Source organism: Cygnus atratus, chromosome 14, assembly GCF_013377495.2.
Source record: "Cygnus atratus isolate AKBS03 ecotype Queensland, Australia chromosome 14, CAtr_DNAZoo_HiC_assembly, whole genome shotgun sequence".
Classification (NCBI taxonomy): Eukaryota; Metazoa; Chordata; class Aves; order Anseriformes; family Anatidae; genus Cygnus; species Cygnus atratus.
In genome coordinates this window covers 6,348,179-6,365,276 of record NC_066375.1, presented here as the reverse complement: position 1 = coordinate 6,365,276, position 17,098 = coordinate 6,348,179, and the positions used below count along the sequence as shown (strand labels likewise).

Genomic DNA, 17,098 nt, shown 5'->3' with positions numbered 1-17,098 from the left:
GTACTTGATATATAATTTAAATTTAAAAGAGGAAGAAACAGTTCTAGATAAAGATCTTCAGGGATATCTAGGGGAAATATATGCACCTATATTTAGCTCATCCCTGGCTTCAACCCCTAAATGCACACACAGCAGCACGCACTTAGCTTTTGAAAAGAACAGGCCTTGATCCTTTAACAAGCCCTGCAAAGCTCACTAATAAAGTTACAACCTTGTTAATCATGGATGTGCTCCCTGGTTCCTTCTGTAACATCAAACTCACGTCTTTGATACTCCATATTCACAGAGATAAATCACGAAACGACAGACTTTCACGAGTTGTTAGAGAAGGAAGCTGATGGCGGGTGGTCATGGATGACGGGAATCCCGACCCTGGGGCTTTGCCATGAGAAGGAGGAACCAGGGAAATTACTCAGCAACTGACGGAGCCATGGTGAAAGTGTCTTGCTAGAAAGCTGCTCTTTCAAGCAACGCAGATGTTCCAACCACAGACAGATCTAAGAATTAGAAAAAGGTTTTGGTAATTGTGATACAACTTGACTATGAGCTCAATTAGAGTGGGCAAAAAGGCCTCATATTATAGGGCTGGCTGTTAAGAAGGAATTTGTACAACGTAGCAGGGCATCTCTACTGGGAAAGGAGGAAAGATTGCTGTAGGAGGAAAAAAGGAAAGGGAAGACAAGCCACAGGGAGAGACATCAAGTCATAGTTGGTGTGTTGGCTCTTGAAAATATTTTGCAAGAACTTGTGTGGAGAGAGAAGTTAAGATGTAGAAGGGAAGATGGAGAAACAGATTGGAGGTGAGGTTTGGGTTGGGGCTGGGCAGTTCAAATATGCTGTTTGACTAGGGAAAAGGCAGAACTGAAGGGGGGTAGAAACGATATGCAGAATAGGAAGTCAGCTTGATCATGAGATTTCACAGAACATTTCACATTGCATTTCACATTTTTACTAAGAGGGCAAAAACTTAAGGAGAGAAAGTGAAAAGTCCTGGGGGGACAGAACTCTCACTGGGACAGAAGCAAAAAAAGAACTGAGCTACCAACCACGCTGGCAAAAATCAGGGTAGAGAGAGTACAGAGGTGAAGACTGAGACTTTTCCTCTAGCACACTGGCCTTAATAAAAACGCCTCTCTTCTATACTTGCCAGAATTACCCATGTTCTTCCTTTAACCTCTGCAGGACCTGAGGAGACACCACACCATGGAAATCATTACCAAGAGGCACTTCCTGAGTTTTGCTGTTTTACTGGTGCACTGCACGGTCCGTGAGGCAAGCTGTGAGAAAGGCAACACTTCCCCTCTGCACTTCACCCACTTCTTCTACAATGCCACCATCTACGAGAATTCAGCTCCCAAGACCTACGTGGAGAGTTACGTCAAAATGGGGATTTACAAGACAGATCCCGAGTGGGACATCAGATACAGAATAGCCTCTGGGGACACCACTGGTCTCTTTAAAACAGAGGAGCACGTGATTGGGGATTTCTGCTTCTTGAGAATAAGAACCAGGAGCAGCAACACAGCACTTTTAAATCGGGAGGTCAAAGATAGTTATATGTTGATAATCAAAGCCACAGAGAGCACTTTTGCCTACGAAGCCTGGGCCAAAGTCTTGATCCATATTCTGGACAGAAATGACTTGAAACCTCTCTTTTCACCCCCCTCCTACAAAGTGTCCATCAGAGAAGACACTCCTCTGAAAACAGTGGTCAGCACGCTCAGCGCCACGGATGCTGATGCTGGCCAGAATGCGGAGTTCTATTACTCCCTCAACACCAAGTCGGACCTATTCACCGTCCACCCCACCACGGGAGCAGTTATGACCATGGGCAGGCTGAACAGCACCCATCGAGGCAGGCACCACCTGCAAGTTTTGGCTGTGGACAGAATGAGGAAGATCACAGAGGGGAATGGCTTTGGGAACCTGGCTAGTCTCATGATCCAAGTGGAGCCATCTGCCAGGAAACCCCCCTCTATCTCCACGGTGAAGGTGACACCTCCTGACTCAGCTGAAGACTTTCTCTATGCAACCCTCTCTGTAGAAAGTGGTGACTCAGAAGCAGGAATAGATTCAGTTGACCTTGTGGATGGAGATCCAGGAAGGCATTTCAAAGTTATCACATCCTACTTTGGGAGCACGGAGTTCATGATTGTGTCAACCAAAGAGGTCAACTGGCTACTTTACCCCTTTGGTTTCAACCTCAGTCTGCAAGCCAAGGACAAGAGCAAACCACCACTTTTCTCCCCTGTTAGAGTTATACATATACCTCCTGCCAAGTATGTCTCTGCCAGATTTGAGAAAGAAGTGTACCGGGTCCAGCTCAGTGAATTTTCCCCAGCTGGAAGCCAAGTTGTTATGGTGAAGATTACACCAGTCTTCCCAAATCTTAAATATGTTTTGAGACCCACTCCTAACAGCACAAATTTTAAAATCAATCCTCACACTGGACTGATAACTACTGTCAGAGCAATGGACTTCCATGAACAATCTCATTTTGAACTTGAAGTTACAACCACCAACAGCCATACATCCACAACTGTTTCCATTGACATCATTGACTGCAACAATCATGCGCCAAGTTTTAGTCAGTCTTCATACCATGGGGCCTTTGATGAGAACGTTCCTCCTGGTACTAGTGTCTTAACAGTAATGGCTACAGACGAAGATGAAGGAGACAACGGCTTTGTAACTTACACCATAGCCAACCAAAAATCAGTCCCTTTTGTCATCGACCCGTATTCTGGCATCATTTCCACCTCCAAGTCGATGGACTATGAGTTGATGCAGAGATGGTACCATCTGCGAGTGTGGGCATCAGATTGGGGCTCACCCTTCCGTCATGAAACAGAGGTGTACGTCTCCCTCGTGCTCAACAATGTCAACGACAACGCCCCTGTGTTTGAGAAGGCAAGCTGCAGTGGCAGCATCCCCCGGGATTTTCCTGTCGGGAACCCTGTGGCCACGGTCTCTGCAATCGACAGCGATGAGCTGCAGCATATCAAATACGAAATCAAGTCTGGCAATGAGTTACGGCATTTTGAATTGAATCCCATCTCTGGAGTAATATCCCTGAGAATATCTCTGAGAGATCTTCCCTCTGAACAGCCACTCTTCTACTCTTTGAAAATAACTGCAACAGACGGAGAGAACTATGCTTTGCCAACATCTGTAAATATCACTGTGGTCAGCCAAGGTCTCCCAGTCAAAATGCAGTGCGAGGAAACAGGAGTACTGAAGCAACTGACAGAGACAATCATACACTCCATTGAGTCTCAGTCTCAAGGCCATGGGCAGGATGATGAAACTTCTCTGAACTTGCACCTTATAAACCATAATGCTCCCAAATTTGATGACAGCTTTCCACGATCTATTGATATCATAGAGACTGTTCCCATCAACTCAACTATTGCAGACCTTTCAGCTGCTGATCCTGATACTGGTTTTAATGGGAAGCTGGTCTATGTGATCTCGGATGGAAATGATGACAGTTGCTTTACCATTGACCTGGAAACGGGTCTACTTCAAGTCCTCACTCCTTTAGATCATGAACAAACCAGCTTTTACATTCTTAACATTACTGTGTACGACCTTGGCACACCACAAAAATCATCTTGGAAACTGCTGGCTGTGAATGTGTTGGATACCAATGATAACACTCCTAAATTCCCACAGGGTGCCTACTGGGTGGTGGTACCTGAAAATGTAGCAACAGGGACAACAATAGCTCAGCTGAAAGCAGAAGATGCTGATACGGATGATAATGGGAGGGTAAAATATTCTCTGCTAACCCCCACTGACAAGTTTGCCATTAACAGCGTCACTGGAGAAGTGACAGTCACGGGTGCACTGGACAGAGAATCGTGGCCCTGCTACGTGCTGAAAATTGAAGCTAGAGACCAGCCCAAAACAGGCTACCAACTGTTCTCCGTTACAGATCTCACTGTGACTCTGGAGGATGTGAATGACAACACCCCGCAATGCCTCCCAGCCCTGAACAGTGTTAAGGTCCCAGAGGACCTGCCTGTAGGAACCATTCTCCTCTTTCTGGAGGCTTTTGACCCAGATGCTGGCTCTGGGGGAGAGGTGAGGTACAGCCTCATTAATGATGAGGAGATGATGTTTCATGTGGATAAGCTGACTGGGGCACTCCGGTTAGAGAAGGAGCTGGACTATGAGAAGAAGGACTCTTACAATCTAACTGTGCAGGTCAGTGACAGTGGGAAGCCCTTCTCTCACTCTTCCCTCTGCCACCTGGAAGTGAACATCCTTGATGTCAACGAGAACTTGTACCCACCACGCTTTGCCTCCTTTGTCTTCAAAGGCTGGGTGCAGGAGAACAGCCCCGAGGGCACATCTGTGATGATGGTCACAGCAAAGGATATCGACAAGGGGAAAGATGGAGAGGTTCAGTATTTCCTCCGAGAGGGCACTGGCCTGTCCATCTTCCGCATTGAAAAGGACACAGGTAATGACAGCTTGGTTTAAGGGTGCACCTCAAGGGCTTAAACCACGTGCTGTTTTGCTTTATTTTTTTACCCAATGCATTCAAATCCTCCCTCTTTGTGCAGGGATATACAACGTGCCTCCCTGTGTATGGGGAGGAACAAGCATGGCTTGTCTGCTCTCCCTCAAAATACCCAGACCTTTCCTTTCACTTTCATACCGAATTACCCTCAGCACAAGCAAGCCCTCACCTTCCACACAATCTCACATCCATGCAAGGCTGGTGCCAAGGTTTGTAGCTCCAGCAAAAGCCAGGAGGCAGAACAGAGACACAGACTGGTCTGGCATTAAGGGTAAAGTGGTCTGAGTGCCCTAGATCCCTCACAAGCTCTTCCTGTCATTCTTCTAGGCACCATCCGGACCATCGGACCACTCGACCGAGAAGGGACATCTCACTACTGGCTGACAGTGCTAGCTCTTGACCTGGGAACAGTTCCTCTGTCTTCTGTGACTGAAATCTATATTGAAGTCACTGATACCAATGACAACTCACCTCAGATGTCCAGGCCTGTCTTTTATGCCTCTGTGATGGAGAATTCCCCGCCAAACACATCGGTCCTTCAGCTCGATGCCTTAGACCCAGACTCCAGCTCAGAGGGAAAACTGACTTTTCACATCCTAACTGGAAATCCTCAAGGACTCTTCACCATTAACCTCGTTACAGGTAAGACTGACCCGACTCGGCATTGGTTTTTGAGGCTTTCAGGTGCCCAAAGGATGTTTCATATTCAATATAAACAGCCCACAGAGCTGCACTGTCATGCCTTCCTTCTGCAGCAAAAGTCCCAGTCTCCAAATACACGGTGTGGGGAGGCTCACAAACAAAACCCTCAACCTGAAGGCTGCTATTTGCAGCCAGGTGGCTCTTAGAGCGACACAGATGTGCTGTTTTCAAAGTCCTGCACAGAGTGAAGGAGCTGCGTTTAATATTCCCCCTTATAAACAACTGGCCTACTGCACAGCCTGAGCCAAGAAACACCCTTCTGGAGGTGACTATTTGCTCCTGGGACAGAGCAGGGCAGGATTAATAAAAATGAATCCCACTGCATTCAAAAGCTCCACCCATCCTCTGGTACAATTAGCGTAGTTAGTACAGTAAGCCTCTTCTGCCATCTTCCTAGACCGTATCTTTCATCTGAGGATTAATTACCAGATCTTTCAGAGCCATCAAAAACCCACTGATGTTTGGTGTAAACAGCTTCCTCAAACTATCCCAGCAGTGCTGACACTGGGCCAGTCTGGCAAGGAAAGCTGCGCCGTGCCCTTCGCTCCATCAGCTCCTGCGAGGAGAGGGAAGGGAAGGCGCAGAGCCTCACTTTGGGAGAGGATTAATTGCATGACTTTGATCTCTTGTGGGTGATAAAAGCAGTTCACCTACTGCAGCGGGAGAGCAGCCTGCTCTCAGGTGGGAAAGGAGCTGGGTGTACAGAAAAAGGCTAGTGCAGCTCTCAGTTACATGTTCCCTGGTGGCTCTCCGGCAGCCCTCTACAGCTGGCTGGGAGGAGGGTGTTTAGAAAGTAATTGTTATGCTGAAACACTGAAATCCTTCTGGTTGCAAGAGATTCATAGGGTGTCTGTACGTGGCACCATGTGGATACAGCTGGAGATGTCAGCTGCACCTCTGCCACCCCAGCTGCAGCTGCCTCCAGTCAGAAGTCTTTTAGCCAGGTCAGGGCATTGCTCTGTATCCAACCTTCCCACATAGCCCAAATAAATGTGCACAACTCAGCCCCATGGACAGCTTGCACAAGTGCTGGGTTCCTGCTTGCACCCATCACCCTGCAGGAAATCCAGCCTTCTCCATGCTCTTAGCAAGGGAAACTTTCACCCTGGTGTGAGCACAGCCCCACAAAGCCATGCTCCAAAGCTGCTGTGTTTTATGAAAAGACGAGCAGCACTGGCAAAATTTGAACATCTGCTAATGAGATGCCTCACCTCTAAGCCAACCCTTTAATTCCCATTTTAGACAAAAAAAGCTCTGTCAGGTGTGAGTCACCTCCCATCCATCTCTCTCTACAGTCAGGTAATTTGCATGTGAAGAGTGATACCTTTGTCAGTCCCATAAGAAACTCAGGAGCTGATGTTATCTCTTGGCCAGTTGCTGGAGGTCTCTTCTTTAAACCCTGAGCTTGGAGGTTGTTTAAGGACCTGCTTCCAAGCCTGATGAGGATTCAGTTTTCCTTTTCTTCGCATGAGTGTTATCCAAAAGAACAAATGATTACCTGCAAACATTGGCATAAACTGAGGAGTTTATATCCTTGTGCTTACAGTATCTAAAGAGAAGTCATCTGCTGCTACTGCCAGAAAAAATATCACAGCTTGTCTAAAGTTCTGAGCTGCAGGCAGCTTATTGGAACCCCTGTGATATTTTCGTTTTGCAGATAAGGACATGCTAGTTGCTCCATTAAGTAGAATAAAAAATACAGGCTTTGGTCTCGGCCTGGTAGTGCAGTGTTGGCAGATGAACTGCTGGTGCTTCGGTTTCTGGTCACTCGTATCAGTGCAGGGTTGCATTCAAAATACAGTTGTCCTAGTGAAGTGCTAATCAAAGGACTTACTTTTAAACAGGAGAAAAGAGAAAGCACTGCAAGTATCTGAGCACTGCAGTGCTGCTAGAGCACTGGGGTTTATTCTGGAATATTAGTTAGGACATACCTTTTGTTGTTCAAATGCAATAAATGCATCTCTTCCCTTATTAGCTAGAGGAAACCATCATGGAGAGACCCGTTAGCATCTCAGCTCCTGAGATGGCAGAGGTCTGTATGACCCAGCTTGCCAATGGTGAAGCACAGGAGAGCCAGTGGTCAGCTTGGCAGCACCCCGCTCCCCTGGGCAGGGCTGTCCCTGTAGGAGCCCCTTGGCAAAGAGAGAGGGGAGGAAACTTGTTCTCATCGTGCGCGATGAGGGAATTAAGGACCCGACTGACTCCTGCAACAGGCATGTCTACACCCGGAATAACCCTGCAGAATAGCCCTGGATAATTGTTGAGGGCATGGTGCCACACTGCTGCAAGTAACCTATTTTTGCTCCTGGAGCCAGCTCGTTCTGCATTTGATGAAGTATCCCAAGAGGAGGGTGGGCTGACCAGTGGAGACAGACCCAGCAGGGCCCCTCGACTTCTCCTCCTGGGGCCTTGGCAGGAGACAAAAACAGCCACGACAACTGTCCTCAGCAGGGCTGGGCTCCTCCAGCAGCCCTGAACCACCACAGAAGGGCTCTAAGCTCTTCCAGCTCTCAGTTCCCTCAAGAGGGTGGAGAAAAAGAGGGAAAATAAATGAAAGGCTAATGAGAAGAGGGAATAAAACTGCGCAGCGAGATGAAAGGTTTCTGCCATGGGCGATGGAATCTCTCCAGCCCAGCCTGGCAGATGGTGCAGAGAGGCTTTTATGGGAGACAGATAGAGAGATAGAGAGGTAGATGGAGAGATGGAGAGAGAGTTGGGTTTGGGGTATTTTGCTGGAAAAGTTTTCAGCTTGTTTTGTGCTGGGTTTGAGTCCCTGATGCGAAGCAGCAAGTTCCAGTCCAAACAGGACTGGGAGGAATGAGGAGACTGTGTCAGGAAGAGTCAGGATGAAGCCATTTCTCCTGCTGAAAGGCTGTCTGGAGAACCCTTTTGCCTTGGACTATTCATCTCCAGCTCCTACCTATTGCTCGTTCTGGTGTTTCTCCTGCTGTGTCAGTGTCCCCAGGCTTCCCATGGATGCCTGTTGTTGTCTGCATTGCTCTCCGTGGAAGAGCACCCCGACACAGCCCTGAATGTGAGGGCTGGCTGCACTGCTGCTGCCCGAGCAATGTACCACAGCTCCAGTGCACATGGAGCAGTGCAAAGCCAGCTCGGAACAAAAGGGGAGGTGATAGGAAGAGAAGAGAGAGTGTGGAATGGAAACAAGAGTGGGACAAGGAAAAGAGGATTTCAGGGGAACAGCCTCTTCCCCTCCCCAGCTCCTGTGAAAGCCCTGTTGCTTAAAAACCTGATTCTGGCTATTTTAACTATTTCAGATTTTCCCCCCTGCAGCCAGGGCGGGGGGCCAGCAACCTCCACCCCAGCTCTGCTCTTGCCAGCAGAAGTTATTACTCTTTTTTGTTCCCTGACAACAACACACTGTTAATTTTGCTGCTCCTGTTCCAACACGACCAGCTTTCCTCTCTCCCCTTTCCAGGCAGCGAGCGGGAGAATCGCAGACAATCTTTCCCATTGCTGCATGTAGATAGGTGCTAGGGCAGGGCTTGAGCCTAGCTGCATGTAAACAGCAGAAAGGATTGTTTCTGGACCTCCAGGTGAGCACTGAGCTCAGGTAGTTGGCCAAGTGCAGTCAGGACCTTCAGCAGTTTTGTTCAGCCACCAGAGGACCCAGCAGAAACCTTTGGGGCCATCTACATGAGCACAGATAGGACACCCACTCTGGCTGCAGCTCTCCAGCGGGGCAGGGATTGTGCTGATAACACACACGCGCACACACCAGAACACTCTCATTAAAAACTGAAGGGCACTTCCCAGGTCCTTGCAAGTGGCAGCAGGAAGAAGGGAGGAACTGTTTCCCCAGGCCACAAAAGCTGACAGCAGTTTTCCTTAAATAATGGTTTCTACTTCCATTTGAGCCCTCCGGCCTCACAGGATGTACAACCAAGCAGCAACAAATAGAAATAAGCATTAATTCCAGCTGGCTTCTCTCAAGCACCACGTCTGATCCCCGTCTCCCTGTCTCTGGTTGCTTGGCTGCCACGGGAACACCACGGGCAGTTTGTGCATGGTGGCAGCGCTGTGCGGGAATGGGAGCGAGGAACCCTTAACCACGAGGGGTTTCAGACCTCATGGCAGAGCTGCATCCGCCTCTGGGGAGCAACTGGGAGCCGTGACTGGGCATGGGGTGTGGGACAGAGGGAGTTTGGCCAGGGTCAGGAGGAGAAGCCAACCCTTTGACTTGTGATCACCAGATAGGAAGCTAAACCCCAAAATGCTGACGGGGTTATGGCACAGGTACGTGATGGAGAGCAGAGACGGCTCTTGTTTCCCAGCAGATCTGAGCATCTTACGTAGACATTCAGAATAACCATTAAGTCCCAGTCCATCTGCCATCGCAGTCCTTCTCCAGCTGTAAGAATCTCAGCTATGATCCTGTTTCTTTCATTTTTATTGTTAGGTCGCAGAAGAATTTCAGGGTGTGGCCAGGCAGATCCAAATAATCTCTTTAGAGTGGTTTAAGTTACCTTCCATCAGCTGGCATGCAGTAACCAAGTGCACACTTGGTATTAGTCTGTTGCAACTGAATTTTGCAATCGGATAGACTGGAAGTGTCCGCAGTGTCCCCACAGGTACTGGGTGGCTCCATTGGCAATATCCAGCTACATGCCCTATGGACCTGTTAGGCCGAAATCATGAATCATTCCCTGAAGTTGCTGAGTTTCAGACTTCGCTCCCTGCCCTCTCCAGCCTCTTGGCAATGTGGACTGGAGCATCACAGATCTCAGCAAACCACTGCTGCAATTCCCTGTTTAGGCCCCTACTAAGAGAATATTTCCATGCATATCGAGATTTTTGCTCCTGTTGGAGCCCTACCGCCTCCCACGAGCCTGGGAAGAATTCAAGATCTCCCCAGCCAGGGTGCTCCCAGGCCACTGCCGAGTCCTCGTCACCTGCCGAGATGTCAGAAGGAAGATTAGAGAGAAAAAAATCCGTGACATACGTGCAAACAGAGCCTTTCAAATCTTCTTGTCATAGCACATTAAGTGTTGATTTATGATTGTAAAGGCATCAAATAAATTTGGTTTGGTGCAGTGCCTGGTGCCAAACATGAATAATTTGAGAGAACAAGTGGAAACAGTTAATGATAGTCTTGTTCCAAGCAGCTGCTCCGCGCTCCCTCCTTCAGCTGCCTAGTGTTTCCTGCAGCCGTTTGAAATGTTCTCCTGCCCATCATGCTTAAACAGCAATACACCAAAGAACTACGATACTCTTAACAATACTATTAATTAAAACTTCTTGGGTTTGGACCAAAAATGAGAGCTGAGAGGGGTTCACGCCACTCTGATCTGTAAGCTCTTCAGGATGCACAAGCGCACGAGCTCACACCACTGCAAGTGCACACTGCCTCCCATGCAAAGCATTTCCCAGCAGCAAGGGTCTGCATCACTGCTGGTGCTTGCCAGGAGAATTCACCCTGCTTTTTATTTGTGTGAGGAAGCAGGGCTTCCCTGAGTGAAGAACAAATACCACGGAACAGCAGGAGGTGCAGGAAACAGACAAAAGTACTCACGGGGGTCTGGCTTGAGGACCGTCAGAAAATCATGTGTTAAATACACAGTTTCCATCATCTGTAAAGTAATTGTGAAAATGCTGTAGAGCTGCTTTTCACCAAAGGTAAAGAGTCAAGGCATGTGGTAAGAACTATTATCAGACAAGACATGGAAACTCAAACCTCAGCTCCTTCCTTTCCACACTTTTGTCTACTCAGCTTAGGCCAAAAAAAAGCAATTATGATGATTTTCATTTAAACTCTATTTTATAAAAGCCGTATTTTCCCTCCTGCATCCAGCCTATTCCCTGCAGTTAAACAATATTTATTTTTTAGAAATCCCTCAAATCTTGCAGGTGTTAGGGGATTGACCCCATCTCTCAGCAAGGGTTAAATAATGCACCGACATTATTATCAACAATGCACCTTATTTTTAGCCTCAATGCATTTGTTCTAGCGGTAGAAGAGAGGGTATTTCCCAAGACAGACGGCAGAGTTTTGTCAAAACACTGTAAATTACAATGAGCAAGGTTCAACATGGGGAAAATAGGAGTTGAGACATGTTAAGAGGCCGAACTTGTGCCAGTGCACACAGAATGTTTCTTACTTAGAGGCATAAGAAAGGTTTTGTTTTCACCATCCTGCAGCCTTTCTCACCAAGTGCCTCACCACAAGGTCTTCACAGCCCTTGGCTGAGGTGGGCATCTGGTGGGTGACCCATCCCTTGGGGTCCCTGCAGTCAGAGGAGGGAGAGCAGCCCCTCCACCCTGCACGTTGCAGTAGGCAGATGCTCTCTGCAGGTACCCATTGTTCTCCTCTGGTCCCAACGGGAGCAGGGAACAGCTCTGATGGGCAGGCTCGTGCTGGGCACATGGGGATTTGATCAGCCCTTATTCTCCTTGGAAGCTGAGTCTTGAAGCTCAAAGGTGTTTTTTTTCCTTGGCAGGTCTGATTTCTACGACTTCGCGGCAGCTGGATCGAGAATACAAGGCTGAACATATCCTAGAGGTGGGTAATGATGATTGTAATTAGCTTTACTTACTTGCAAGTGTATTAAGTCCTCAAAGAACTTTCTTTGCAAGTTGGAGCACAGAGAAAGAATCTCATCCCATCAGCTCCCAACTGCTGGGAAACTTAATTAAATGGTGTGCATTGCCCTAAGAGACAGCTGCAGCAGGACTGCAGGGTTTATTATTTCCTTGCTGAAGACTGGAGCAAAAGGCCTGTTCTGGAAGCTGTGGGAATGTAGGAAGAGGGCTGGAATTGTCCTCTAGCAGGATGGATAATAAATTGCCAAAGAAAGAGGAATCCACCGTCATTTATCTCGTACCGAATATCATTCTGTAGCTTTGCACTGCCTGCCCCCATCCCTAGCTGCTCCAAGCTATATGTATTTACGTTATAGGGATCTCAGGCTGTTTCAGTCTGTCAGGGTGATTGAGGATAAAACATTTCTGTCTGCAGTGCAACAAGCTGGGAGCATGCACAGGCACAGCGAAGCGAGGGTGGGCAATAACTTGCTCAGCCATTGCAATACAGGCTGAGCTTTTTGGTTGTGTGGCCCCTAATGACAACAGCCTGACCTAGCAGTGGGGTCTGCCCCACTGCCCTGCCCCACTGCAAAGCAGGAGCCCCACAGCACATGCCATCTACTTGCACAAGCCTTGCAAGGTACAGCCACCAGGTTTTGCTCTGCGGAAAGGAGCAATGCCTCTGAAAACACTGAGGTACAAACGTAGATCCACATGGAAACCCTATCATCCTTCAGGACGAGGGAAACAGGTAACGTTCATTACCTTCAGCCTGAAGGCTGGCAGCTCACAGCCCAGGTCACAATGAGCAGCTCTGTTTTTGCTTGCTGGCAGGTGGCTGTTTCCGACAATGGGGACCCAGCCCTGAAATCCACCAGCAGAGTCGTGATACAAGTCCTGGATGCCAACGACAGTCCCCCCACTTTCCCCCACAAGCTCTTCATGGTGCAGCTCCCCGAGAGAGAAGCCTCGGAGACACCACTGCCAGTCTACAGGCTGATTGCTTCAGACCGCGACCAGGGCCAGAACAGCCAGGTCACCTACACCATCGAGGAGGAAGAGGAGGGGATATTCACCATCAACCCCACAACTGGCATGGTGTTCTCCAGGAAGGCTTTTCCTGCGTCTGAATACAACATACTGACGGTGAGAGCAGAGGGAAACAGGGAGTGGGTGGAGAGGGAAGGGTGCAGAAACAGAAAAGATAAAAGAAGGAAAGAGGTGGATGAAATGCAGCAGTGGGAGGAGATCTTTTATGAGACAAGAGTGGGCTAGAGAGAGAGAAACCCGGAGGGAGGGCACGAGAGGTGATGCAGAAGGGAAGAAGCCATAAAAAATTGAGAAGTTTGAAGTGACTGTCCCATGCACTGTCAGAGATGGACATAATGATCCACAATCCCATCTGGATGTGGACCTGAACATGAACAGCCTTTGAGTTTCAGAATTAGGTCTCACCCATTTCTGTGGGTCTTCACAACAAGGCTTGTGATCCAGGCCTCTGCTGTGCATTCAGCTCAGCAGGCTTGTTTGATGGCCAAGAGGAGCTTGGGTCGCACGGCTCCACCTAGGCCAGAGCACGGCCTACTGGGACAAGATTTGTTCTGTGGGACTTTGGGTGCCTGAAATTCCCCGTGGGTGAGAGAAGCAGCTTCCCAGTGGGCTTTGACCACCCCAGTCAGCCCCAGTTCATGCAGCAGATTGCCAAACCAGCCCTCACCCTGCATTTCCCGGCAGGTCAAGGCAACGGACGGCGGCAGCCCCCCGCTCTCCTCCCACGTGCGGCTTCACATCAGCTGGGTCGCCCGGCCCGGCCCTTCCTCGGAGCCTCTGGCTTTCGACGAGCCCCACTTTAACTTTGCCGTCATGGAGACGGATCCCGTGAACCACATGGTGGGAGTGATCAGCATCGAGATGGGCCCCAGCCAAGTGTGGTTCAATATCACAGGTGAGGCACAGAAATTGCACAGACACAAGGGTGTCCGGAGCACTTGCCCGGCTCCCTCGGCTTCCAGGGAAAGCTTTCTCACAGAAACCAAGAGGCTTGGGCTGCACTAGACAAAGCCAACTGTCCAAGGGCTCTGCTGCCAAGTGCAATTATCTAACACACTGTTTTAATGACATTCTGCGACTTACCAGTGTTGGAGGCGTTCTCTGATGTCTCCCGAAAGGCAGGGCATGCCAAACCCAGCTCCTCCTGGGAGTCGAGGGACATTGTAGGTTACGGTAAAGCACCCTGTGAGGATCCACGGTCTGGCTGGGTCCTGCAGACAGCCCCATCTCTGCCTGCCTGCAGAGCCCACGGTCCCACCAGGGAGCTGAGAAGGAAGGGTTCCTCAGGGAGCTGGTTGGACCTGCCTGGTGGGGCCATCGCTTCCACCTTGCAGCATCCCGGGGGTGACGTAGACATGAAACCAAAGTGGCTCTAGGGCCTCCTCTGAGACATGGGATGCCAGGGCAGAGGGGACGTGGGCTGTCACCCCTCGGGGACTCATCAGGCAGTGGGCGTGCAGAACTGGTCCTACAAACGAGGGCCAATTGTGCTCAGGTAATTTGGTGTTTTGAAGTGTTGCCCCAATCTGCCTCGCAAAGCCTCTTCCTGACACTGCCTGCAGGGCTAGCCCTCGTCAAACAAAGCCTTAATTGGGCGAGTGAATAGCTTTCTCCGTTAGAATGTCAGGGCAGGGATAATGGTGCATAAATACAATTAAGCAACGGGAGATACAATGCTGCAAGGAGCAGGCAGTATCAGCGCGAGGCTTATCTGGCAGCAGCAGTGCCTGCGTGGGTTTGCAGCATTAACGACGCCTTCCTCTGAACCTTATCCCATCCTGAACCTGCTGAGCACTCGCCTGTGTGCTCAATCTCGTCTTTGGTGGTCCCTGGTGCCCAAAGTGCCAGTCAGGGTGCTGTTGGTTTGTGTAGCAGGGGAAGAGGACAGGCCCTCGTTTCAGCTCAGCGTCCCAGCAGCAGGCAGCTGAGGCAGAGATCTAGGAGCCCTCATCTCCTTGCTCAAGATCTTGCCTTTCCCAGTCCACAAGGGCTCTGTCACTGGGGTTGGTGGTGCTGGCAAAAACTCTCACAAAGCAGCATTTTAATGGCTCTCCTTTCCTGGACTTCCTCTTTCCCTTTGGCACCACGCAGAGGGAACCCTTCTGTCTTCTGTAAGGGAAAGGCATCTACGGGTCCCTCCCTTTTCCTCTGTCTCTGCTTCCTTCTGTCTCCTTCCCAGCAGGAAGGTGCTGCTACAGATGGCTGGCAACCCCTGCATTTCTCCCGCAAGGGAAGGTGTGTCATTTAACAGCCAGCCAACATTTTCCCAGCTGGTATGAGCATAAAACAGAATCCAGAGCACCTGGCAGCCAAGAATGGAGGGGCTGAGAGATGGGATACAATGGCAGAAAGCTGCTTCTATCTAGCCAAATCTCAGAACAACATAGTGGTGCTTCATCTGTGATGGAGAACTAGGAGGCCACCAGCAAGTGAGGCGTGTGAGCGGGGCTGCCACGCCAGGGCTGAGCAGGAGCAGCGTGAGGGGCAGCCTGCTGGTGCTGAGCTGCTTGGGCCATGGTTCCTGGCACTATGGGGCCATCTGGGATGGAGGCAGTGGGCTCTGCTCACCCTGCAAGCACCGTCTGCCTTCCCAACTGTTCCAGATCTGGGCTGCTTCAGGAGCTCGCAGGCTCCCAGCCATGGCAATGAAGATCACTGCTGGCATGCCCATGGTGTCACCTTGAAGTGGAGGCCAACAGGAGCATTGTTCAGCCCTGCAGGCCCCTGGTCCATGTGATGCTGCACAGCTGGAGGCCTTGTGCAAATAAATCAATGCTCAAATGTGTCTGTTGCAAATCTAGCCAGGACATCATATGCATACGTGCATCCATTCTCCTCTCCTCCCCCTCATTTTCTCTGATTTCCCTCATCTTTCCTCTCATACTCTTTTGTCACCATGCCTGACTACCTCCTTGTCCGGCTTCTCCATGTCCTCCCTGTCTCTTGTGTCCATCCATCACATTTTGTATTGATTTTCCAGATCTGGGGGAAACATTGCCTATGGCACTGTCTCCAACTAGCTGAATGCCAAGGATGAATGCCTACACACCCCCATCCCAGGTGTACTGCCTGGCATGCCACGTATCTCTGTGGCTGGGCGTGAGCTTGGTGTGTGGTTTGTGTACGGTGTCTGGAGGGGAGATCCTCATCCTTCAGATCTCCAGGGAGCTCCTGGAATTCCTTTGCCATGCAGGTGCTTGTAGCTTGCTCCAGACAGAAATGTAGCTGTAACTCTCCCACCATTTCCTTTTTTTTTTTTTTCATTTCTCTCTTATTTCAGGCGGCGATGATGACATGGATTTTGATATTGAAAAGAGTACAGGTAGCATGGTCATTGCAAGAGCCCTTGACGCAAGGAAGAAGTCAAGCTATAACCTGACAGTAGAAGTCACCGATGGGTCCACTACCATCAAAACTCAGGTAATCCTTTCTGCTTTAGTAGAAACTCCATCAAGAATGAGTATATGCCAAAGGGAATCTTTCTTCTGACTCCACTGATCAGGTGCCAGGTACAAGAATCTCATTACACCATGATCTATCATTACACAGTGACACAAGTCTTGCACAAGTCCCAGACTAAGATTTTTTTTATGTTATTGGAAACACAAACAGTCTAGGAAAGCCCCAACCTTTCCCGCTGATATATAGGGACACAGCTACACCACTGGCCAAGCTGGGATGTCAGTTCACACTCAGCCCTTAGCTCGCTCTCAGCTGCTCAGACCAAATTACAGCATGGCTGGAACAACATACTAAGACATAAGGTAAATGTGTGTGCAGCTAGGTCATGCTTGGGTCTGTGGGACCACAGCCTGGGACTCACTGCCTTGTGTAAACCCAGCACAGACACAGCTTCAGGAGGTGAGGTCAGGCCCTGCCCTGTGCTGCTCCAGCACATGGAGCCCTAACAGCGTAACAGCATGGAGCTGCCCGGGGCTGAGTGGGGCAAACGCAGAGGTGCTGTGTCCTCGGAGCTGCCACATGAAAACAAGAGCAGGTGAAAGGAGGCACGTTGCTCTCAGGCATGTCCCTGAGCCCCCGTTCCTGTGGCTGCTGAGGTTCACGTATCTTTAGCTACCCCCAGGAGGGGTGTTCAGGGCTTGATCTTTCACCAACCATTTTCTCCATAACTAAGATGCAGCCAAAAATGCAGCCCTCCCTACTGAGGAAGGCCTAGAACATGAGTCACCCAACAGTGACGCTTATCGTGGGAAATTGGCTGGGGAGATTTGTGGGGGATGATGAATGAGGAGCACTGCTGTTCCTGTGAAATGCAGT

The 17,098-nt window shown here is 49.6% G+C and overlaps 1 protein-coding gene across 1 annotated transcript in view; it reads left to right on the top strand.

Moving 5' to 3' along the window:
* Positions 1 to 1,203: 1,203 nt before the first annotated feature.
* FAT2 (FAT atypical cadherin 2) overlaps positions 1,204 to 17,098 on the top strand; it is a 42,579-nt gene continuing 26,684 nt past the window's right edge. The window contains exons 1-6 of the mRNA XM_035559800.1: positions 1,204 to 4,468; positions 4,856 to 5,170; positions 11,686 to 11,747; positions 12,605 to 12,916; positions 13,505 to 13,715; positions 16,101 to 16,240. Coding sequence (XP_035415693.1) covers positions 1,204 to 4,468; positions 4,856 to 5,170; positions 11,686 to 11,747; positions 12,605 to 12,916; positions 13,505 to 13,715; positions 16,101 to 16,240 — 4,305 coding nt within the window. The remainder of the gene's footprint in view (positions 4,469 to 4,855; positions 5,171 to 11,685; positions 11,748 to 12,604; positions 12,917 to 13,504; positions 13,716 to 16,100; positions 16,241 to 17,098) is intronic.